At 44.4% G+C, this 26,619-nt stretch overlaps 1 protein-coding gene across 1 annotated transcript in view; it reads left to right on the forward strand.

The window, feature by feature from the left end:
* The window catches only part of ncanb (neurocan b), a 274,307-nt gene that overhangs the window by 61,300 nt on the left and 186,388 nt on the right, over window positions 1-26,619 (forward strand). The window contains exons 2-4 of the mRNA XM_060846570.1: window positions 18,783-18,846; window positions 21,334-21,413; window positions 25,598-26,002. Of these exons, the coding sequence (XP_060702553.1) occupies window positions 18,783-18,846; window positions 21,334-21,413; window positions 25,598-26,002 (549 nt within the window). The remainder of the gene's footprint in view (window positions 1-18,782; window positions 18,847-21,333; window positions 21,414-25,597; window positions 26,003-26,619) is intronic.

A 26,619-nucleotide genomic window follows, 5' to 3' on the forward strand; every position in this document is an offset into this window, starting at 1 on the left:
ATAGCGACACCAAAGTCCCACGAGTGAATGAAAACAACATACAAACGCCCATTACATACAATACCACACACACATAGAACATAGAACAGTACAGCAAAGGAACAGGCCCTTCGGCCCACAATGTTGTGCTGAATATGACAGCAAATTAAACTAATCCCTTCTGTTTGCTCTTTATCCTTATCCTTCCTTTCATTGCATATCTATGTGTTTATCTCAAAGTCCCTTAAACACCCTTATCGTATCTGCCTCCAGCACCATCCTTGGCAGCAGGTACCAGACTCCTACCCCTCTCTGTGGAAAAAAACCTGCCCCTCATACCTCCTTTGAACTTCCTCCTCCCACCTTAAATGCATGCCCCCCAGTTTTAGACATTTCAACTCTGACCATCAACTCCTTGCACACACAAACATTACATAACACACAGAATATACATACAAGACACACCCATTACATACATGTACATAACACACACAAACACAAATGGACTACACACTTGACACACAGTCACAGATGTGCATGCACTCCCATTATCAGAAATATGTAAACACAACTCCAACATTCTCCCCCATACAATGTCTCTCTCTCTCTCTCTCTCTCTCTCACACACACACACAATCTCACTCATGTACAAGTTTTCACATACACACACACACACACGCAGTCTTTCACAGTTACACATGGACACACACGCACACAAAATCTGACAAGTCATCTCTGTCACATATGCAGACATGTGCACACACACATACTCAGATGCATGCAGTCTCTCTCTCCCTCACGCACGCACACACACACACACACATACTCTGGCACATGTAGTCTCACACATGCAGAAATTCTCACATACACACACATGTTCTGACACATGCAATTTTTTCAGCTAGACACACACACACACAAATTCATGCAGTCTGTCTCTCACACACACACACACACACACACACACACACACACACACACACACACACACACACACACACACACTCTAACACAGGCAGTCTCACACATACAGAAATTCTCACAGGCACTCACATCAATACATCATTCCAACAAGCCTCAAAGTTAATCTACATCAGGCAGTCATTTAATGTGGATTTTCCATGTGGAAAACCCTATAAAAGTACATATTTTATGCAAGCATTTTGAGGTTTCCATCTGCTCTGGAGGTAGAGCTTGATTGGGAGTTAGGCATTTTCACTCGACCGTGGCATTTTGATGGAGTGGGAGTGTGTTCTGTTCCCAATAATACAGAATCGGATACTGTGGTTTGCCGATCTCTGGGAAGTTTGACTGTCCTTAGTCAAGATTTGGAGATGCTGGTGTTGGACTGGGGTGTGCAAAGTTAAAAATCATACAACACCAGGTTATAATCCAACAGGTTTAAGTGTGCTTCCAATTAAACCTGTTGGACTATAACCTGGCGTTGTGTGATTTTTAACTTTGTCCTTAGTCAAGGTAGCATTCCTTATAGCATTGCTGGATGGAAGCAAGCAATTGTGGCTCTTGCAAACTAAAAACAATTTGAATTTGATTGCTGCTTGGTGGAACTAAAGTGATGTTAAATCTTCATTAAAACACTGGATGGAAGAACTTCATAGCACTGTGTTAATGCTCAATTAGTAGCATTGGAGCACACCCACTGAGATGGGTTATTCTGTGTCAATTCTTTCTGGAGATGAACTGCGTTGTTCAGGATTCTTTCATTCCTCGGAATTTCTCTTTGCTTTCAACGTTTAATGTCCCATTAAATGAACCACTTTACCAGCGTCTCGTTCCATTTTCTCTTCTGAAGTTGCTGTCTCTCTCATCACCCTTTGGCAACTACCAACTCATCTGGGCAATTCAACTTCTGAAAGCATCAACAAATTTGCCCTCAGCTGATGCCAGCCTGTGGTAGAGGTTGAAGTCACACACTCCCCAAAATATGATTGCCCCTCCCTCCTTGGTAGTCGTACCCAAAATAGCTTTCCTAATCCCCTCTGTCTCAGCACCTTTAACTGGTAAGGACTTCCTCAAAGCCAACTCTCACCAATCAGTGTCTGTCTATCCTCCGTGAGTCATCTTAGGTAGTGACTCTGAGTGAGAAAGGAATTGAGTGGTAGGGAGAATGTAGGGTCACAGTGACTCCCAAAACTCTCAGGGAGATGGGACAATTGTATTTTTGGGAATAAATGTGACTCCAACCTCTACTACAGGTTGGCATCAGGCGAGGGAAAAATTGGTGAAGCCTTCATCAGCTGAATTACCTGCTGATTCCCTCTGCCTCATGACAGGCAGGAAGAATAGTTAGGTGGTAGATAAAGTCACCATAGTCCCTTTCAGTACGGAGACAACCTGGTGACTTTGTCCTGAAGGTCATGTCCCCTCAGGTGAGGGAAGAGGTCAAAAATACCTTCAAAGTAGTCTCAGCCAACGCAGGAATGGACCCTACGCAGCCGCTCTGCATTGCAAACCAGCCTTCCAGCCAACTGAGCTAACTGACCACCTCTCTGGAGACTGCACTCCTGCATTGTGGATAGTGTCTGGGGGTAGCTACACATCCCAGAAAGAGGAGCGATGATCTAGAGAAAAGGAAAGAGGAGAGGTTGAGATTGGAAGCTGATGATGACCATCCCCTTACAACAACAACTTCACATTTACAAAGCACCTTTTTACTGCTGAAAGAAGTTTGCAGAATGGGCATCACAGCAAAAAAGACTGTGCCATTCAAGGAGATTTTAGGACGGGGGACAAATGCTTGATGAGGTGAGTTTTAAGGAGTATCTTACAGGAGGCGAGAGTTGAAAAGGTGGAGAGGTTTAGAGAGATAATTCCCAAGCTTAGGGCTTTGAGAGTGACCAATGGCAGATTGAAGAGAAGGGGATACGGAAGAGGCCAGAGGTTGAAGGCGGTCAGAGGTGTGTTGGAGGGTAATGGGCCTGTCTCAGACTGGGGGTGAACTGAGCTGTTTGCCCTATACTTCTTGTCACAGAATGTTTGAAGTAACAGCAAAGCTGTCGCCACTGCTGTGCTCCCTGCCATTTTCTCTAGTTTGCTTTGGGAAGGTCAAAGTATGTGATCATTACTGAAGGAGCAGTTCTCTGTCGCTCTTCATTCACAGGGATTGACATCAAATTGGATTTCAGTTGCAAGGCAGTAGATCAAGTGCCGAGAATCATCAATATTTGATGGCTAGTCACTTTTAGCCAAGAAATACGAGCGCTGGTCTCTGCTGCAGGGAAAAAGAATTCAACAGCGGACAATACATTCTGTCTCAGAGAGAGAGAGAGAAAGAGAGAGAGTACTTCTTAATTGACTAGTCTGTGCGATGAATTTGTAAACGGCATCTTCTTCGGAAAGTACTTGCATTTAAGTAGCACCGTCCATGGTCTTAGCGCATCGCAGAATGTTTTATATCTGACAAAATGCTTTTTGAAACGTTGTTGCCACTGTAATGTACGAAACGCAGCAATCAATTTGTGAACAGCAAACTCCTCAAAGCAATGATGAAATAATCTCCAGGTGGCCTCTCCTTTAGCACTGAATCTGCATAACTATAAGATATAGGAGCAAACTTAGGCCATTCAGCCCATCAAATATGCTCTGCCACTCAATCATGCTGTTACATTTCTCAAACCCACTCATAGAATCCCAACAGTATGAAAGCTGGCCAATCGGCCCATCAAGTCTGCACCGCCCCTCCAAAGGAAGAACATCCCACCCAGACCCACCCCCTTCACTGTATCCCTGCATCTCTCATGATTAATCCACCTAGCCTGCACATCCCTGGTCACTATGGATAATTTAGCATGGCCAATCTACCTAACATCTTAGGATAGTGCGAGGAAACTGGAACACCCAGAGGACACCCATGTAGGCACATGGAGAGCATGCAAACTCCACACAAACAGTCATCAGAGGTCGGGATCGAACCCAGGCCCCTGGCACAGTGAGGCAGCAGTGCTAACCATGGAGGCAAAATGCCACCATTCTTCTGCTTTCTCCTTGCAATCCTTGACCCCCCTTACCAACCAAGAAACTACCTGTCTGTCTTAAAAACACCGAATGGCTTGGCCTCCACAGCCCTCAGTGATAGTGAATTCCACATAAAAACATCTCTGGCTGAAGAAATTCTTCCTCATGTTAGCTCTAAAGAGTCATCCTTTCAGCCTGAGGCTGTGTCCTTGGGTTCTAGTCTCTCCTACCAGTGGAAACATCTTCCTCACACCCACTCTATCCAGGGCTCTGAGTATTCTGTATATTTCAATCTGATGCTCCCTCATCCTTCTAAACTCCATTGAGCGCAGACCTAGAATTCTCAACTGCTCTTCATATGAGAAGCCCTTCATGTAAACCTCCTCTGGACGCCCCCTCCAATACAAGCACATCCTTCCTTAAATATGGAGGCCCAAAGTCCCTATAATATTCCCGAATGCAGTCTGACCAGAGTCTAATACGGCCTCAGCAGGACATTCTCTGCTCTTGTATTCTAGCCCTCTCGAAATGAATGCTCACACTGTATTTACCTTTGTAAGGGCCCAGTCTCTTATCTATGTGGCCTCTTTTTAAGATCCTTGATCTAAGTAAAGTTTGGGGTCTGACGTTTTGGTAAGGACTAAATTGAGAAACTGGGCAGTGATGAGTCATGTAGATGATAGGGTGAAGATTTTTCAACAGTACCAATAGCTGCTGGTTGAAGAGAAAAATTTTGCACAGAGCCTTATTCCTGATGAAGGGCTTATGCCGAAACACTGACTCTCCTGCTCCTCGGATGCTGCCTGACCTGCTGTGCTTTTCCAGCACTACACTCTCGACTCTGATCACCAGCAGCTGCAGTCCTCATTTTCTCCTCAAGGGGCTGAACGGCCTAACCTGCTACTTTTCCTTGTGGTCATATGTTTTTCTCTTATGGCAGAATCTACAACTAGGGGTCACTGTTCAAAAATCTGGGGTTGCCCTTTTAAAACAGAGATAAGGTGGATTTTTTTTCTCTCCCAGAGGGTCATGAGTCTTTGGAACTTTCTTCTTGAAAAGATGATGGAAGTAGAGTCCTGGAACATTCTGTGGCAGAGATAGATTGATTCTGGTTGAGGGCAATGGGGTGAAAGGTTATCAGGATAAGCAGGAGTGCAGGTTTTATGTTACAATCAGATTGGCAATGACCTCAACAGGGTAGGGATTAGGCCACTTTTGGAAAACTGTGTACATTTCTGGTCTCCCTGCTATTGGAACAATGTTATTAAACTTGAAAGGGTTCAGAAAAGATTTACAAGGATGTTGTCAGGGTTGGAGATTTGACTATAGCGAGAGGCTGAATAGGGTGGGGCTGTTTTCTCTGGGTGACCTTATAGAGGTTTATAAAATTGTTGGGGGCATGAATAGGACAAATGGACAAGGACTTTTTCCCAAGGGTGGGGGAGTCCAAAATGAAAGGGCATAGGTTTAGGGTGAGAGGGGAAAGATTTAAAAGGGACCTAAGGGGCAACTTTTTCACACAAAGGATGATGTGTGTATGGAATGAGCTGCCAGGGGAAGTGGTGGAGGCTGGTACAATTACAACATTTCAAAGGCATCTGGGTGGGTATATAAATAGGAAGCATTTGGAGGGATATGGGCCAAGTGCTGGCGAAGGAACTAGATTAACTTAGGATCTCTGGTCGACATGGATCGAAGATTCTGTTTCCGCGTTATACAATTCTATGACTCTATGACCTAATTGAATGGTGGACCAGGTTGGAGGGGCTGAATGGCGTGCTGCTGCTCCTATTTTGAGTGTTCGTATGGAGCATGAACAATGTCTGTCCTTCTCTCTTGGGCAATGCAAGACAATTTGCTGATAGGGTTGGATTCCAAACCTATTCCCTTGAGGTTAAAATAACATTATTGATTATGGGCACTTCAAAAGGGCAAGACAAAGGTGTGCAGTTTAGGTGAATTGGCCATGCTAAATTGCCTATGGTGTTCAGGGATGCATTAGTTAGGAGTAAATGTAGGGGAATAGGTTTGGGTGGGATACTCTTTGGAATGTTGGTGTGGACTTTTGGCCGAAGGGCCTGTTTACACACTGTAGGGATTCTATGATTGCAACAAGAACATGTCGTAATATTCAATGACACTGATAAGGAGACAGCCAGCTGAAAACAGACAGGCAAATATAATGTCTCAAGCACTCACATTCCTTAGTCTGGCCACCTGTCTCATCCAGCACTTGCAGTGCTTCTGTTTTCCCTGTACTGGGATCAACATTAATCTTCACTACTTTTTGTCTCACCTTGTCCAGTTTGGGTACCCTCTCTCTTGTTTATGGCATCTAATTGGATGACCATTCATCCATTAGGGCATGGTATTGATGCAAGTCAAGGTGAGGGTTTGGTTCAGTATAGAATCAAGTGATTGAACATTGAATATAGCTAATTCTGTTTGGTGGCTTAAAAAACTTCCAGCAGGACCTTCAGTCACTGACCGTAGCAGTAAAGTGGGTGGCACGGTGGCACAGTGGTTAGCACTGCTGCCTCACAGCGCCTGAGACCCGGGTTCTATTCCCGACTCAGGCGACTGACTGTGTGGAGTTTTCACGTTCTCCCCGTGTCTGCGTGGGTTTCCTCTGGGTGCTCCAGTTTCCTCCCACAGTCCAAAGATGTGCGGGTCAGGTGAATTGGCCATGCTAAATTACCCGTAGCATTAGATAATGGGGTAAATGTAGGGGTATGGGTGGGTTGTGCTTCGGCGGGTCGGTGTGGACTTGTTGGGCCGAAGGGCCTGTTTCCACACTGTAAGTAATCTAATCTAAAGTACCTTGTATTTGATTAACAATTGTTTTGACTGTAATACATGACCCCCAACTCCCACCTTGTCTAGAAAATTCTCTTGCCCATCAGGGTAGCATGGTGGCTCAGTGGTTAGCACTGCTGCCTCACAGCGCCAGGGACCTGGGTTCAATTCCATCCTCAGGTGACTGTTTGTGTGGAGTTGTCACACTCTCCAGATTTCCTCCAGGTGCTCCAGTTTCCTCCCATATCACAAAGATGTGCAGGTCAGCTGGAGTGGCCATGGGAAATGAAGAGTTACAGCGATGGGGTGGGTCTAGGCAGTATCTTCTTTGGAGAGTCAATGTAGACTCGATGGACTGAGTGGCCTGATTCCACATTGTAGGGATTCTATGATCAGAGGTCTGGTCTCAAGATTACCCGATTAGAGAAATCCAGTCTAATTTATCAGAATTCTCCCATTTTCAGAGGGATCATGTGTCTCTGTTAAGACTCAGTAACTTCATCTGTGAACCTTTCTTTGAGCTTGACTGAGAAAAGACTAGGTGGGGGGGGGGGGGGGGGGGGGGGGTGGAGTGGGGAGAGAGAAGCTTCATTACACCAACATCCAGAAAAATTTTCATTTATATAACAGCTTTCACATGGTGGAAGTGTCCCAAGGTGCTTCACAGTAATGTTATGAAACAACATTTGACACCAAGCCACACTGGAAGTAGAGAGTGACCTGTTAAAGGGGTGAAGATTGTCTTCAAGGGGGAAGGTGAGGTGTGGGGAGAGAATTCCAGGCTTTAGAGCTCTGGCAGCCTGAAGGCATGGCCAACACTGATGGAGTGATAGTCATCAAGACATTCCTGACTGATCACTGAGATCTGGGAGGCCATAGGACTGGAGGGAAGTGGAGGAAATGAAAGGAATTATAGAGTTAGGAGGGGTAGAATGATGAAGAAAATGAGAGAGATGGAGAGGGGGTACAGACTCATTTTTTTAATCTGATGTGTATCTTGTACCCAATTCCACTGGGTTCTCGACAATGGAAGAGAACGTAGACCAAGCGGACTCCTCTCATCTGTCCAGGAGCACTGCGCCTTCTATTCTAAACTGAGCTGAGGTTAACAATGATGAAACTGGGCACATCCTCTACATGCCAATGTGAACTGTTATGGAAGATAGTGACTTTCAAGGCTGTGGGAGCTTGCTGAGCACAGATTCGCAGGCCCGTTTGCCACACTCCTCCATTCCTACAGACTGACACCACTGGAATGAGGTTTGCTTTGTAGTTTGCTTGCAGTGCAACAGCAAATACAATCAGGCAAAGCAGCACTCTCACGTCCTAATCCCACTCTGAATGTCAGGGGAGACACTACAATTGGCTTCAGCATAAGTGCTGGTTCCCATTGAGCAACCTCAGCTACTCCCAGAGGCTTTGGATAAAGATAGGTTCGGGCTTGAATATGATGCAGACCACAGTCAACCATCCAGTCATAGAGTCATAGAGATGCACAGCACAGATACAGACCCTTTGGTCCAATTTATCCGATCCGACCAAATATCCTATATTAATCTAGTTCCATTTGCCAGCATTTGGCCCATATCCCTCTAAACTCTTCCTATTCATATACCCATCCAGATGCCTTTTAAATGTTATAATTGTACCAGCCTCCACCACTTTCCCTGGCAACTCATTCCATACATGCACCACCCTCTGTGTGATAAAGTTGCCCCTTAGGTCCCTTTCAAATCTTTCCCCTCTCATCTTAAACCTATGCTCTCTAGTTCTGAACTCCCCTAACCTGGGAGAAAGACCTTGTCTATTCACCATATTCATACCCCTATGATTTTATAAACCTCTATAAGGTCACTCTTCAACCTCTGATGCACCAAGGAAAATAGCCCTGGTCTATTCAGCCTCTCCCTATCGCTCAAACCCTGCAATCCCAGCAAAATCATTGTAAATCTTTTTTGGAAGCTTTCAAGTTGAACAACATCTTTCCAATAGGAAGGAGACCAGAACTGAATGCAGTATTCCAAAAGTGGCCTAACCAATGCCCTGTACAACCGCAACATGACCTCCCGACTCTTATAGTTGAAAATGTGTTGCTGGTTAAAGCACAGCAGGTTAGGCAGCATCCAAGGAACAGGAAATTTGACGTTTCGGGCATAAGCCCTTCATCCCGACTCTTATACTCAATTCACTGACCTATAAAGGCAAGCATTCCAAATGCCTTCTTCATTATCCTATATACATGCGACTCCACATTCAAGGAGCTATGAACCTGCATTCCAAGGTTTCTTTGTTTGGCAACACTCCTCAGGACCTTACCGTTGAGTATATTAGTTCTGCCCTGATTTGCCTTCCCAAAATGCAGCACCTCATACTGTCAACATTCACAATTGAGTGATTTAATGTCACGTGTACTAAAGTACAGTGAAAAGCTTTGTTTACAAGCAGCACAGGCAGATCATAGTAAGGAAGGACATACAAATCAACAGATTTAGACAAAGATCTACAGGTTACACTGCACAGGGCGGAAAAGAGAGATCAACCTTAATAAGATCAGCATTATTTGAAGTTAGAGAGTCCATTCAATAATCTAATAACAGCCGGGAAGAAGCTGTTCCTGAACCTGATGATGTGATCAAGGTTCATATTAGAAACAGCCATATGGTTATTGGATACGTGTGGGATTGGCTGTAAGTGAGGCAGCGGTGGAACAGTTTTATTGGAAATATCTCCAGGAAGCAGCTAAATGGCCTGTCTGCTCCAAATTGATGGAGGAACAGGGTCGCTCTCTCTTCACCACGAGATCTCCAATACCCCAATGAGCAGCTAAATCACGTGACATTGTAGGACAGAATTAGAATTGTGCTGTTTCCATCCATAAATCAAGTTCACGCCTTCCTGTCTTTCCCCATAGACATTGTTAAAATCTGGCAGTTTAAGGGCACTTTGTGTTTTAAAAACATTGGCTTTGCATGTTTAATTAGCTGGCACTGAGCATTGGGAGACTCTGGAAATTAGTTAGATTAAGACCCATTTCTTAAAATCTAGGGCCAACCCCCAGTTAAACATAGTCACTGGAATGTACTTCCTCACTCTCTCTCTGACTATGTTTGAACTAGAGATTCAAGTGACTAATATCAAGTTATCACTATCATTAAGTTTGACTTTGTAGCTGTCATTATGACCAGGTTATATACCTTTTCTTTTGGCAAGTAACATTTGTGCCACACAATTGCCAGGCAATGAACATCTTTAACCTGTCCCTTGACATTCAATAACATTACCATCACTGAATCGCCCACTATCAACATCCTGGTGGTGACCATTAACCAGAAACTGAACTAGACTAACCATATAAATCAGTGTCTCCAAGAGCAACTCAGAGGTTAGGAATTCTGCCTAGGAATCCAGTGACCTCCTGACTGCCCCCAAAGCCTGTCCCACCATCGACAAGGCACTAGTCAGGAGTGTGATGGAATATTCCTCACTTGCCTGGATGAGTGCAGCTCCAACAACACTCAAGAAGCTCAACACCATCCAGGACAAAGCAGACTGCTTGATTCAGTCATATCCAGAAACATCCATTCTGTCCACCACTGAAGCTCTGTATGAGGAGCGTGTTCCATCTCTAAGATGCACTGCAGAAATTCACCAATTTTCCATAGACAGCACCTTCCAAGCCCAGGACTATTTCCGCCTGGAAGGACCAAGGGCAGCAGACACATAAGGGCACCAGCCCCTGCAAGTTCCCCTCGAAGCCTCTCACCATCCTGACTGGAAATATATTTCCATTCCTTCACTGTTGCTGGATCAAAATCCTGGAATCTCCTTTACAGCATTATGGGTAAACCTACAGCAGGTGGACTGCAGCGGTTCAAGAAGTCAGCTCACCACCACCTTCTCAAGGGCAACTGGGGACGGGCATTAAATGCTGGCCCAGCCAGTGATGCCCAGGTCTCATGAGTGAATACAATAAAAGACCACCCATACCTTTGATTTTAAGGAGATCTTCTCCCCAACATAGAACATATGGCCATAAGATATAAGAGCAGAATTAAGTCACTTCTCTCAGAGTCTGACCTACCATTAGATTATGGCTTCGCAATCCCTTTCCCCCACCTTCTCCTGTAAACTTTGATCCCTGGAATATACAAGAAACCTGATGGGGTTAGGCACTGAACATCCTTGTGTCCCCTTGGAGGGTATTAGACTTGTCTACAAAATTGTGCGAGGGGCGGCTTTGTATAAATAATTCCTAACAAAGTCAAAACACAAAGTTCTCTGTGTAAACCTGAGGGCATCTGCTGCCTGTGTTGGAACTAGTAGTTATGTCTGCTCTCCTGACACCCCTATGCCCACTGACCTATTTCGATTCTCTGCTGAATAGTATCTTGATCTTCAAATTCACATCTTTGTCTGAAAATCCCTCCATTGTCTCACCATTCTGACTGTCTGGATTCTGCTTTAGCCCCAGTAACTCTCCAACATCTCCTTGCTCCTCCAGTTCTGGTCTCTTCCTCATCCGTATTTAATTTGCTTCCCTGACAGTGTCACTGCTGCCTGGGTCCAGTCCCTAAACCCCTCTGCCTTTCTAACTCTCTTCTTCAAAACACTATTGTAAACCCATCTTTTTGAATACGTTCTTTGGTCCTCTGCTTTCACGTCTCTTTTTGTGTGTGTTGGTACTAAATTTTGTCCGGCAGTCCCTGGTGAATGGGATTATTTTCCACACCAAAGAGGCAACAGAAATACGAGTTGTTGCTTGGAAGCAGGAAAGACTTGCATTTGGATAGCACCTTTTATCACCTCAGTTCCATCCAAAGCACTTTACAGTGAATGAAATGCTTAGAAAATGCAATTGCTGCTTTAATGTCTGCTACACAGCAGCAATTTGCACACAGCAAGCTCCCACAAGGAGCAAGGTCAGATAATCTGTTTCTCATTGTGTTGGTCAAATGGTAAGTATTGGCAAGGGTACTTAGGAGAAATTCTTTAAAATAGTACAGTGGAATCTTTCATGTCGGTCTAATGTCTCAGCTGAAAGGCTGTTCCTCTACAATGCGGAACTGGAATACTAGGATCGATACAGGAGTGGGACCCATCTTCTTCTGATTCTGAGTACTCAGTGCTAACTTCACGCAGCCATGGCTAATATGGCACAGGATGAGCCCATTCACCCCATCGTGACTGTACCAGCTTTTTGAAACAGGGGGTCCCACTCCCCTGTTCCTCTCCCAAAGTCCTACAAATTTCTTGTGTTGTGCATTGATGCAATTTCCTTCCCGAAAGTTATGATTCAATCCGTGCTCACTGTCCTCTCACTAAGAATTCCAAATCACAGTAATTCACTGTTCAATAAAATAAAAATCCTCATCCTGAAGGATAATTAAATGGAAGGTCTAGAATACTAGTTCTTTTCTACACAGAGTCACAAAGTCATTAGGGGAACAGAAGGAGGCCATTCACCCATCAAGTCCGTACTGGTTCCCATTGTCTGCTTAGTGACCCAAAATGTTCATTTTCCTCAATTGTCCGTCCAATTTCCTTTTGATATCATTATCATCTCTGCTTCCTCCCACCACACCCAACGTGTCACAATCTAGAGTCATAGAGTCCGACAGCACAGAGACAGGTCCTGTGGCCCGATCAAAATGGCCATCCACACTAACCCCATTTCCCTGCACTTGGCCCATATCCTTCTAACCTTTTCCTATCCATGTATTTGTCCAAATGTTTTTAAATGTTGTGACTGTACCCACCTCAACCACTTCTGCTGGCAGCTCATTCCATATGTGTACTGCCCTGCTGTGTGAAAACGTTGTCCCTCAGGTTCCTTTTTATTCTTTCCCCTCTAACCTTAAACTGATGCCCTCTAGTCCTTGATTCCCCAACCCTGGGAAAAGACTGAGTGCATTCACCTTATCCCTGCCTCTCATGATCTTATACTCATCGATAAGCTCCAGGTTCTTACCATTTGCTGCTTTAAAAAGAAAGATCTTCCTCATTTACCTGCCTGCATTTATTACCCAAAGCATTAAATTTAGGTGCCAATAGGAACAGCTCTGCTTCGTCTACCTTATCAAAATCTATCATGATACTCTACCTGTCAAAATCTATCATAATTCCCCACATTATCAAAATCTATCTCGTTCAAATCATCCCTCAATCTCCTTTGCTCAAAGCAGAACTAATATAACTGCTCTAACTGACCCCTGTGGCACTGCACTAGTTACAGGTTACCATTCTAAAAATGCCCTCTTTATCCCAACTCTCTGTCTTCTATTAGATAGCCAATCCTCCAAAGATGCAAATATATGACACCCAACACCAGGCGCTCTTGTCTTATTAAGTAGCATTGTGTGTGATACCTTATCAAACATCTTCTGGAAATCCAAACTGTTTGCATCCACTACTTCTTCTATACCTAACCTTCTTGTTACCCCCTCAAATTAGTCTAAAACACTTTCCAGACATGATTTCCCTTTATGAAATCTTGCTTACTCTGCGTGATTATTTTACATAATTAATGTTCACCTCGGCCTCTCTTTTTCCTTTCCATACATTTAAAGAAGCTCTTACTGTTCATTTTCATATTATTTCTTATTTTACCCCCATAGTTTATTTTCTCTTTCTCTTTCTCAGTCTTTTAGAATTAGAATTAGAGTCCCTACAGTGTAGAAACAGGCCCTTGCAGCCACACTTTCAAAGAATATTCTGGAAGCACTCCATGTTAGGTGGTGTTTAACACCAGGACCATGTTAAATAAACATCAACCAACACTTATTTTGTAATTTTTTTTTATATAAGTGAAAGAATAATTTGATGTAAGCAAATGCTGAGGGGATTCTTTGTAGATTTCTATTTGAATGAACTCCAAGCATAGTGGCTGCCATTAACACATCCAAAGTGTTAAGAACAGAGGTTCGACTCATTATTCACAATGGGGTACAGGTAAGATCTTATCAAACAGTACTCAGTCATGCTACACAAAAGGAAGATTTTGTAACTCTCTCCCACAAACTGCAGTGGATGTTAGATCATGGGTCGGCAATGGTCATATTCTGTGATCACTACATTATGAATCCAGTGACTCAGGCAACGTTCTGGGGACCTGTGTTTGAATCCTGTCATGACAGATATTGGAATTTGAATTTAGTTTTAAAAATCTGGAATTAAGATCGTAATGATGATCCGTTGTCAATTGTAGGGAATCCAATCTATTTAAAATAGAAACAGGCCCTTCGGCCCACCAAGTCAGCACCGAGCCACTGAAGATCAACCCACCCAGACCTATTCCCCTACCCTATATTTACCCCTGACTCATGCAGCTAACCTCCACATCCCCGAACCTGCACACCTTTGGATTGTGGGACCAAACTGGAGCAAACCCATGTATACACGGGAAGAATATGCAAGTCCCACACGGGCAGTCGCCCAAGAGTGGAATTGAACCTGGGTCCCTGGCACTGTGAGGCAGCAGTGCTAACCACTGAGCTACCATGCTGCCTGGCCCCCCTTCTTTTGTTGGCTTCTGAAAATTTACCAGTGTATTGTTAATCTTTTCTCATATGTTTTTCCTTTCAATTTGGTACTATTCTTCACTTCCTTGGTTTGCTCGAGTCACTTTTTCCTAAGTGAGCCCCTCAATAATCATTTGCTTCAATCCCTTCACTCTAAAACCCCTGTGGTACCGAAAGCAACTCTCCCACCCAGATCCACCTTATTCCCATAAACCCGGATTTCCAATGGCTAGTGTACCTAGCCTGCACACCTTTGGATGTAGGACTAAGCAGGAGTAGCTGCCAGATACCCATGCAGACATGGGGAGAATGTACAAACTCTACACGGACAGTCACCTGAGGCTGGGATCGAAACAAGGTACCTGGTGCTGTGAGGCAGCAGTGCTAACCACTGAGCCAAGAGAACAGCACACAAGCTATCAAGTTTGGCAATGAGTATTTGATCATCAGTGTGTACCTGTTCTGACAATTGACCATCCCACTTACACAGCTGGATGTACAGCTCAGTTGGCTGGATTGTGATGCAGAATAATGCCAACAGAGTGGGTTCAATCCCAATGCCGTCAGAAATCACCTTGAAAGAACTTCCTCCTCAACCTCCCCCTCACAGGAAGCGTGTTGACCCTCAGGATAAACATCAGGCTGTCCCTCTCTCTAATGAGGGAGTGGGACTCTGGTGACTGAAATAACTCCAGAAAGGCCAGCCTCCGTCACCAAATCTTGCTTTATTTACACGGGGAGAGTCCTTGACACTGATCAAGCTGTCAGAGTGAACAGAACCTCTGACACTCCTGTTTAAATCTGTCAGCCAGGGCTCCCTGATTGGACCAGGTTAACAGCCCCAATCAGGGAACTCAGATTCTATTATATCCACCTGCCTGACCTCATTACAATAACTACAGAGACGTAGGTTTTTCTCTTGAAAATAAAAGGTTTAATTCCTGCAGGGAACCCGTCCACCATCCCCCACCCTCCCTTAGGTCAGCTGATACACAGCTTAGCAAAATGTTGAACCTGCAAGTGGTTAAGATTTGGAACACTCTGTGGTGAATAGACTTCAACAGAGGAATTAAATAAATATTTAAGGGGGAGAAAAGAGATCATGGGAATGAAGAAGGGGAGAGAGATTGTTCTTTGGAAGATCCAATATAGATTGATTGGCTGAATGGCCTGCTTTAATGCAGTCCTGTTCTGTGATCCTATTGATAAGCTTTTGTTTGTGGTTTATTTGGTAGCTTTCTCTCGTTTCTGGGACACATGTTTCTGGGTTCCAGGCCCACTCCAGGACACAGTCACAAAACCTCAGAGGCTGGGGGTGTGTGGGAAAGGTGGGGGACAAGTGTGGGGGTGATGTGTAGGGGGTGGGGGAGGTGAGTGGAGTGGGGAATGTGAGGGACAGGTGTGGGGACGGTGGTGTGTGTGGGGAAAGTGGGACTGTGTGGGGATGGTGAGGGGGGTGTGTGGGGAAGGTGGGGGAGTGTGGGGAATGTGGGGGGCAGGTGTGGGTATAGTGGGGGTGTGTGGGGAAGGTGGGGGTGTGTGGGGATGGTGGGGGTGTTTGGGGAAGGTGGGGGCAGGTGTGTATAGTGGGGGGGGTGTGGGGAAGGTTGGGGTGTGTGGAGATGCTGGGGGTGTGTGGGGAAGGTTGGGGTGTGTGGAGATGCTGGGGGTGTGTGGGGAATGTGGGGGTGTGTGGGGAAGGTGGGGGTGTGTGGGGAAGGTGGGGGTGTGTGGGGAAAGTGGAGGTGTGTGGGGAAGGTGGGTGTGTGGGGAAGGTTGGGATGTGTAGGGAAAGTGGTGGTGTGTGGGGAAGGTGGGGGTGTGTGGGGAAGATGGGTGTGTGTGGGGAAGGTGGGTGTGTGGGGAAGGTGGGGGTGTGTGGGAAAGGTGTGGGTGTGTGGGTAAGGTGAGTGGAGGTATGGGTCATGGTCAGTGGGGTGATAATGTAGGGATGGAAGTGGAGAAGTGGGGTCCATCCAGTAAAGAGACCCACCTTTTCACCTGCTTCCCTCCTTGTGGACAATTCCAGTTTTCCCTTGGATGTAAGAGCAGGACAAAGGGACCAAATCTTAAAATTAAAACCAGACCATTCTCAGGGAGAAAATGGGAAACACTTCCTCACACAGATGATGGTATAAAGGATAGACTGGAATAGTTAGGTCATTATTTTGATCAGCACAGATGTGATGGGTCAAAGGGCACTTTTTTCCCATGCTGCACCTCTATAACTCTGACTCTAAGAATATAATTCTCTCTCATGAAAAGCAGAAGATATGAACTTAATTAACGTGTTAACAATTACAAATCTGAGGTTGATGGATTTTTATTGGACAATGGTATTAAGAAAAATGGAAACTATTTGAGAGAGGCAGTGATATATTGGCAATGAAACTGAACTCACGTTCGAGAGACCTCAAGGTATTCCCCTGGGGACATGATCCAAATTGTATCCTGGAAGTTGCTGGAATCCAAATTCAATTAGCAACCCTGGATTTAAAAGGTCATCTTAGAAATGGTAACCATCAAATCCAAAACAACGAATCACGGATGCTGGAAATCTGAAACAAGAACAGAAACTGCTGAAGAAACTCAGCAGGTCTGGCAGCATCTGTGGTGCGAAAACAGAGTTTATATTTTGGGTCCAGTAATTCTGCTTCTGAAGAAGGGTCACTGGGACCTGAAATGTTAACTCTGCTTCTCTCTCCACAGATGCTACCTGACCTGCTGGGTTTCTCCAGCAATTTCTGTTTTTGTTATAAAAATTCATCTGCTTCACTCATGCCCTTGAAGGAAGGACTGTGCGATCCTTATCTGCTGTGGTGTCCATCTGGTTCCTCTGGAGAGGTCTATCAAGCCATTCATTTTAATTTCAATTAAAGATGGACAACAAGTAATGTAATTATATATTATATTAGTAAGCTGGAGCGGGTTCAGAGGATGTTGCTGGGAATGGAGGTTTTGAGTTGTAAGGGGCGGTTGGATCGGCTGGGACTTTTTTCACTGGAGTGCAGGAGGTGACCATACAGAGGTTTATAAAATTATGAGGGGTAGGGAAGGTTGGGGGTGTGTGGGGAATGTGGGAGTGTGTGGGGAAGGTTGGTGTGTGGGTGGGGGGTGATTTCAAGACTATTTTTAAGGCAAGAGGACAAAGATTTTAAAAAGACATGGGGCAATATTTTTACATAGAGAGTGGATCATGTGTGGAATGAACTTCTGAGGAAGTGGTGGATGCACTTAAAGTTACAATGTTTAAAAGACATTTATACATGAATAAGCAAGTTTTGGAGGGAGATGGGTCAAGTGCAGTAGGTGGGACTAGTTTAGTTTGGGATTATGGTCGGCATGGACTGGTTGGATTGAAGGGTCTGTTCCTGTGCTGTGTGACTCTATAACAATTGTTGGTTTTGCTAACTTCTCAGTCCATCAAAGAATTAAAGAAACACACCTTTCCATCCCTTACCCATTACTACTGTTGGCTCAAAGGGCCAAATGGCCTATTCCTACGCCTATTGTCTATTGTCTACTTGCCAACTGCACCCCCATGAGAGAAAAGCAAATAGATGAAGCTAAGATACAGGTTGGCTGAGATCTCATTAAATGGTTTTGAGGGACTGAATGGCCTCCTCAGTTCAATGTTGTATCAGAACATTCCTGATGCTGCTTGACAGGCTGTGCTTTTCCAGCACCACACTTTTTGACAATGTTGCTGATAGTCCCGTGTAACTTAGCCCAGGGACAACTCCTATCAGTTCCCAGTTACTTATCCACAGCACAAAAAAGTATCCGAAATTTGGCAGTTTGATTTGGAAAGTCCTTAAGACTAGTTGGCAGGAGACCTGGGAATGTCAACAGTGATGGATTGGAGATTTTCTATTGAAGGTGCTGTTGGCACATGAAGGGTTGGAGTAAAGGCACTTTCTCTCTGTGCGACGGGAATTTTGTTTGTTGATTATTTCTGTGTGAAATGTACACTTCACTGGCAAGAGCCCTTTAAATGCTTTTCCAACCACCCTTGCCACGCTATTAATATGCCAATCGTACAACTTTCATTGTCAATTCTCCTGGTGTCTGCACATAAATCACTAGATTTATTCAATTCACTTTCACAAGTCACTGTGCTGGAATTGAACTCTAGAGTCTCGAGGTGATGGCTCCTGTACTGTGGCAATGTTGTGCCCTGACTGGGTTTTGTAGATGTGTTTCCCACAACAGCAGACAGGGGAAAACTGTTGCCAGTGAGGATCTAGAATGAGGACAGGGCACAGATTGAGTCAATTGACAAAAGAGCAATGCGCCATGGGGAGGACCACGCAGCGAGTGGTTGGGAAAGATCGCATGACAGTGTGGAGAAGCTGATTTAATCAAGGCTTTTAAGGTGGAATTGGGTCATTGTCTGAAAAAGGTAGGTGGGGAGGAACCTGAGAATGGCACATTCTTCATTTGGAGAGCCAGTGCACAAATGATAGGCTGAATTCTGCCCTCCATCAGTTCTCTGATTTCTCTGATTTTATTCAGACGATCCCAGTAAAGAGCAGAAGTGCCTTGCTTCCTTATTCCAACAAAGATACGACGGAGGCCGGTATCAAATAAAAACATTTGTTGCCTTATTCCTCCAACGTGATGCCCTATGATTTTTGGTCTTCCATGAACAATGCAAAGAGAATCATTCTGTCATTATTTCTGTATACTGTCCCTTCCTGTTGGGCTGAATGGCCTTTCACCCTCAGGTAGCAGGCCTCCCCATGTTAATGTTTCAACCTGCCCTCTAACCTGTACTCAAAAAGGCATTGATCCCTCCAGTAATACCCTAATTCTTCACCTATAACCCCCTTCCGATACCATTCCTAATCCAATCACCTGTCCTTCTCCAGGATCCGAGTGTAGATTTAGCACAACTTTGGCAGGACAGACATGATGGACTGAAGGGCCCTTCTATACTTACAATTCTATGAGTATCCTCTTGACGTCATTTCTAATCTTGCCCTTCCCTCCAATACATAGAAATATAGAAACATGGAAGATAGGAGCAGGAGGAGGCCATTTGCCCTTCGATCCTGCTCTGTCATTTATCACGGTCATGGCTGATTGTCCAACTCAATAGCCTCATCCTGCTTTCTCCCTGTAACCTTTGATCCCATTCGCCCCAAATGCTATATCTAGCCACCTCTTGAATACATTCAATATTCTTTACTCAGTGAGTAATAGGCACGTGGAACGCACTGCCTGCAACAGTAGTAGACTCGCCAACTTTAAGGGCATTTAATTGGTCATTGGATAAAGATATGGATGAAAATGGAATGGAACACCATGGGCCGAAAGGCCTGTGCTGTGCTGTCATGTTCTATGTTCTATACTAGCATCAACTACTTCCTGTGGTAATAAATTCCACAGGCCTCCCACTCTCTGGGTGAAGAAATGTAGCCTCATTTCCGTCCGAAACGGTCCATCCTGAATCCTCAGACTGTGCCCCTGGTTCTGGATACACCCACCATCCTCTCTACATCTGCCCTTTCTCGTCCTGTTAGAATTTTATAAGTCTCTATGAGATCCCTGCTCTTTTGTCTGAATTCCAGTGAAAACAATCCTAATCTAATCTACCTCTCCTCATTTGTCAGTCCCACCATCCCTGGAATCAGCCTGGGAAACCTACTGTCCCATTAGGAATGGCGACAGATTGCATCGCTACTTTGTGAACTCTTATTGTGACACAATGCATGTAGGTCATCAGAAATTGCTTGGTGTATACGTATATACTCCAATTTATTGTATAATCTGTAGTTGTGTTTTCAAATTCCACTCTCTGTACAGCCGTCTGAGATCCCCGCTCTCGTCCAATTACAGTGTCACATGTATTCCTGATTTGAAATGACTCCAGAATTAATCACCATATCTCCAGCTGCCCAGACCTTGAACTCTAAACTTTGCTTGACTTTCACCATTCAAGCAACTTGCTACTTATTTTCCCAAACATTGGGCATCCATTCTAATATCTTCTTCTCTGGTGATATAGATACAAGTGCGTGTGAGCGTGTGTGTGTGTGAGAGTGAGTACGTGTATGTGCGTGTGTGTGTGCATGTGAGTATGTGTGTGTGTGCGCATGTGTGTGTGTATACATGTGCGTTGTGTGTGTGAGTGTGTGTGTCTGTATATGCGCATATGTGTGTGTGCGTGCGAGTGTATACACGTGCGCGTGTGTGTATGCGCGCGTGTCTGTTTGTGAGTGTGTGTGAATATGTATGTGTATGCGTGCGCGCACGTGAATGTGAGTGTGTGAGTGTGTACATGTACATGCATGTGTGTATGTATGTGTGAGTGAGATTGTGCGTGTGTTTGTGTGTGTGCACGTGCATGCATGTGTGTATGTGTGAGAGTGTGTGTCTGTGTGTTTGCGTGCATCTGTATGTGTGGGTGTGTGTGTGAGTGTGTGAGTGAGAGTGTGTGTCTGTGTGGTTGTGTGCGTCTGTATGTGTGGGTGTGTGTGAGTGTGGGTGAGAGTGTGTGTCTGTGTGTTTGCGTGCGTCTGTATGTATGGATGTGTGTGTGTGTGCGCGCGCGTGTGCATGCAGTGAGTATAATTGAGCCTGGTCTGGGGTTTACTGCACAACATTAAACTTGGCCAAGATGGGTTCCTGGTTTCAATATGCTAATGGGATCAGGGTTGAAATAGTCCAATTTTTCATTTGACCTGGAGGACTGGTTTTCTTAAATATGGATTTCTGATTCTCTCAAGAGATCACGTAACTTTTGGATGGAAATATTGTGATGAACTGAGTAACACAGTGTTGTTGGACAGTCTGCATGGTCTTTTCCTGTTTGACATTGCCTCAAAATGATTCAGTTCCCACAGTGAAGTTATGACCAGCAAGCCGTTGTTGCAAGACTTTAAAATATTTATTGTGTGGTGTCTGTTTCACAGCTGTGGAGGTGGTGAGGGAGGAATGGGAGGGGAGACGGGGCAGGGCTAGTGAGAGCTAACTCACCGAAGTGAATGCCAGTTCTGTAAGCAACTCTTCATAGAACCCTTTAGGAATAATCACCAGAGGAATTTTCTCTTTCTTCTTTCAGGTTAAGCATGCTAATCGTGCCTCTTCACATTGGCTGGCTCTGTCTGTGCTTGGCTTCTGCTGCATCTCTACACGAGACAGGTAGGTTTATGACTTAGGCCTTTGGAGGATAAATTGCAAGCAATCAAAGGGATATTCAGTTCAATGCACACCTCTGATTAACTCAGACAATACTGGCACATTTCCATGGAGACAGGCAGATTGGCAAGGGTCCAGCCTTAAGAAAGAAACTGCATTTTTCTGTGGCATGTCTCTCAACCTCAGAATGGTCTTTATGGCTAATAAGATCCTTCTGAAATATGGACAGGACTGTAGTGCAGGAACTGCAGTAGTCAATTAGCTCAGAGCAAACTCCTACAGGCCAGGACAAACTAAATAATCACTTAATCCCTCGTTACAGCATAGTTATTTACCTGGATATGAAGAAACTCTACTTATCGGGGGAATCGCTAACAATTGGAGAGAGCAGGAGTGCATCAGTTCAGCTTTAATGTCTTGTCCAAAAAGATGGCATCTCTAGCAGTATTGCTTTCCCCCAGCACTGCACCACAGTATCAGCTTGCATCAGGGGATTTAATTCTCTGGATTTGGCACTGAACTTCCTCTGTCCTGAAGAGGAAAGGGCAGGGTTCTCCCTGGAGTCTCCTTTAAATGTTTGTCCCTTACTACCAGAGAAACCTTGAGCTGGTCATTACCACGTTGCTGTTTGTGGGAGCTTACTGTACACAAATTAACAGCTGCCTTTCCCAAATTACAACGGTGACCCCACTTCAAATCGTTATTCATTGGCCGTGAAGCGATTCGAATTGGCCCACTCTTGTGAAAGATGCTAAACAAATGCAAGTTTTCTCTTTTATGTAAACCTTTGATCAGGAGATTTTCTGAAGTTCCAGCAATTACCTACTGACAGATTAAAAAGTGAAACCGGTTCTGTTAATACTGAATTAAGTAGCCTTGAATATACGAAGAATTTATAAGTCTGTACAAAATCTAAAGATCCACAGAAAGGAACAGCCAAAGATTGGCATTAAAGCTTAAACGCTGATTATTCAGCCAAGGAAACTATCCACTCGATTCTAAGGTACAGTTTGAACTTTAGTGAAGCTAATAGGTTTGCCACAAGGAGTTAGCGTCAGTTATGAAAATGGACTAATCTGACAGGGATTATAATGAGCTGGATGACACTCCCCAAGATGATGCTGTTGGATCCTCAATGTCCGTTCCAGGATTGCAGTCTTATGACCTCTTGTACTTTCTGCCTTACACAATAATCACAAACCTCTCTGATTTCACAGCATTTTGCATTACGTTCCCTGATATTAAATTACATCGCAGCTCAATGCTTTAGCTCTTTAAACCTCAGTTAGCTTCAGTTGGCAGCTTGTCCATTCTGCCTTATCCCTGGTGAACAGTGAACTGTCCTGGCTTCCCTTGCTCAGTAACTGTGCAGCTTATCAACCTGTTAACTTGCTGATAAAGCATCGTATCAATTGGCATGTCTGAAGTTGGAGGAGACCACTGACCCTCTAGTTCCACAACGTCAAATAAAAATACTTTTTCAAGATGACCATTTAAATACTTTACCTATCTCATGATTTAAACAAGATCTATCAACTCGGTTTCTTAATCAACACCGTTACTGGTTTAATATCAAAACAAAGCCTACTCAATGAAGATGTAAAATTTGATTAACATACACAGTAATATCGAGTCAAAAAGTGTGGTGTTGGAAAAGCACAGCAGGTCAGGCAGCAACCAAGGAGCAGGAGAATCGTCATTTCAGGCATATGCCCTTCATCAGGAATGTGGAGGGGGATGCGAGTTGAGAGATAAATAAGGGGTGCTCATCCCCCTTCCCCCTCCATGTTCCTGATGAAGGATTTATGCCTGAAACGTTGACTCCCCTGCTTCTCGGATGCTGCCTGACCTGCTGTGCTTTTCCAGCGCCACCCTTTTTGACTCTGACTTCCCCAGCATCTGCAGTCCTCACTTGCTCCTATACACAGTAATATAGAAGTGTAACTGTATAGCCCTCTAAATATTTCCCAAAACTCACACCACAAGCACTCTTCAGAATAAGAGGGAGTAAAAAAAAAATTGTTTTGTAGACATTGGCTTTCTGAAAAAATAAACACTTTGGCTAATGGGTTATTCTTGAAGGCAAACAAATAAAGTGTTGAATGTTCTGATGTTGTTCTGATGTTCAGACAATGTGGTCAGGTCATGGTGTCTGAGAGGTCCTTGCAGATACAGCTTGATCAGGAAGTACATTTTTGAGATATTCATTCAATCGCTCTTTCAAGACATCAGTGTTTCCTCTGAGCTGATATAGAGGGTCTCTTTTCAGAAATGGGAGGGATCTACTGGGCAGCCTGTTCTTAGCAAGTTTTCCTCCAACTCCCCTTACTGTTAACAGCTTTCCCTCCACCTCAACCAGATGTAAACAAGAACATTCTCAAAGCCAGTCAATCTTCAAAACAGTCCCAGCAGAATCTCTATCAAAGCAAGCAGTTATCATCAATCATGTAATATCTAGGAAGCCTTATTAAAATTTCTCCAATCTTCACCATGACCTTTCAACAAACTCTTTTAAAGAAACCAATCCAGGTACGCTCACAAAATGTGAAATAAATCAATTTTCCACAATCCTTCAAACAATATTCAATATGAAGCAACTTCATAATACAATCAATGTCCAATTCCAGCTCATTCTTTAAAAAAATAATGGAATCTCTTTCCTGATATATTAGATCTGGATCTTAATTACATTTACCCACCTTTGTGTTATAACTTTTCCCTTACAAAAACCTATTCTTTAACAAATCAGTTGAGTTGGTCATGTGGAAACAGTGTTTTGAATTCACTCCTTCCAATATTTGTCAGTCTGTGCAGATATGATGAGCTGAATGCTCTTTGTAAAGTTGTAAAACTCTATGATTTCTTTGAAACTGTCTAGATTTAATTTGAAGATTCTGCCCTCTTGTTCTGATTTCCATCCCACCTGTCCCCAAAGAAAGACAAAATTAACATGTTTGAATTGTCTTTCTCATTGACTGAATCTCTGAAGCCAAACCATGGACTCCTCATATGCTGAGGCTAAGATGATTAATCCACCACTTAGTAACATCCAGCATTGTTCATGTCCTTCTGCAAGTACGAAAGAAATTTGTACTGAGGTCTCATTTGCTGGAAAACTCTGCAGGTCTGTGAAGAGAGAAAAACATAAATAACGTATTAGATCAGAACACTTCACGTTTGGAGGTTGACTGTGTAGGAGCACTGAAACTGTTTAGCAAGGACAATGATGGTTCAGTTTAAACATTTCAGTTAGATCACCCTCACCCAACCAAACTCAAAGAAACGCAAGACAGGTTTATTCTATCCTGGACCCATAAGGTAACCCTCCCAGACCAATACACCTTTCATGAGGCCCTGAACTGCAGGGGGTTGTGAGCTTCAACACTGTTCCTCCAGTTGGAGGCAGGTCCAAGGTCACCTGGAAACCATAGACATCTCCAGAGGATGGGCCACTGCCGTCATGCCAAGATCCTAGTGATAGTATCTTCGAAAGCTGGCAGGTGAATTCAAGGTGCTTTCCCTAACACCACATCCAACCCCACCCCCACTCCTCTAGCCTGCCCCCTCCCAGTTGGGGAGATAGTCTACTTTTAAATGACTGTTCTGGAGGAATGCTCAGGGCCAAGACTGCAGTAGCTTCAGGAGTGACAGAGGCAAGCCAGGAAGATGGGAGAGAATCCTGCATTTTAAAAATGTTGACCGTCTTGCTTAGTCTCGGGTGAAGGCTCACTTTCAGAATGTCTGACCAGGTGAAACCCATAAAATTCTAACAGGACTGGACAGTATAGATGTAGGAAGGAGCTTCCCAATGACTGGGAAGTGGAGAACCGGTGGTCACAGTCTAAGGATATAGGGTAAGCCATGTTGGACTGAGATGAGGAGAAATTCCTTCACACAGAGATGGTGAGCTTATGGAACTGACTACCACAGTAAGCAGTTGAGGTCAAAACATTGAATGTTTACAAGAAAAAGATACAAATATATTTTGGAGATAAATAGGCTGAAAGTTATGGGGAGAAAGCTGGAACAGGGAATTAAATTTGAAGAGGAGCCGTGATTGCATTGAATGGAGGGGTAGGTTCAAAGGGCTGAATGGCCTATTCCTAATCCCAGTTTCTATGTTTCCATGTTTTTTGTTCGATATGTAAATTGCCTTTCTTTTGGCCAAGTGTTTATTTCTCCTTCAGCACCTACAGGGGACGATGAGAAGATAGTGAACATAAAGAAGGTCCAACATCTGCCGGTGGTCAGGGGATTATCGGACTCAGCACTCCTTCCCTGTGTCTTCTCCGTGCTTCCAAACTCGGCCATTGACCCTTCATTGCTCCCTGACCCCCCGCGCATCAAGTGGACTAAAGTCTTGCTCGACGGTGGTAGCCGGAAGGAAATCCCTGTGCTGGTCGCCAAGAACAACACGGTGAAGTTAAACCCGGCCTATCAGGGCCGTGCCAGCCTGCCTGGCTATGGCCCCTACCACTACAATGCCAGCCTTGAGATTGTCTCTCTGCAAGCAAGCGACACAGGCATCTACCAGTGTGAAGTGGTTGTGGGGATTGATGATGAGCAAGACACAGTGCCTCTAGAGGTTCTGGGTAAGTGGAGGAAATGTAGTTAGGGCAGAGTTCTTTAATGGCATTTCGCCCATCTCTAATTGCCCTTGAACTGTGTTTTTGTTCATTCATCCATGGGATGAGGGCATCGCTGGGCCAGGCAGAATTTATTGCCCATTCCAAATAACCCAGAGGACAGTTAGGAGTCAACCACATTGGAGTCACATGTAGGCCAGACCAAGTAGGGATGACAGTTTCCTTCCCTGAAGGGTATGAGTAAACCAGATGGGTTTTTCAGACAATTGGCAATGGATTCATGGTCATCATTAGACCCTTAATTCCAGATTTTTATTGGATTCAGATTTCACCATCTGGCGTAACGGGATTTGAATCTGTGTCCCCAGAACATTACTTAGGTCTCTAGATTGACAGTCCAGCAATAATACCACTCGGCCATCACCTCTCCTCAATGGTTATCCATTTCAGAGGGCAGTTAAGAGTCAACTGCATTGCTGCAGATCTGAAGTCACAGTAGGCCAGACCAGGTCAGGGTGACAGACTTCTTTCCCTCAAAGACTTTAGTGAACCAAATGTCTTTGAACAACAAGTGATGATAATTTCGTGATCACCGTCACACATGGGTAGGTCTAAATCCAGCT

This window comes from Hemiscyllium ocellatum, chromosome 28, assembly GCF_020745735.1.
Source record: "Hemiscyllium ocellatum isolate sHemOce1 chromosome 28, sHemOce1.pat.X.cur, whole genome shotgun sequence".
In the NCBI taxonomy this organism is placed as follows: domain Eukaryota; kingdom Metazoa; phylum Chordata; class Chondrichthyes; order Orectolobiformes; family Hemiscylliidae; genus Hemiscyllium; species Hemiscyllium ocellatum.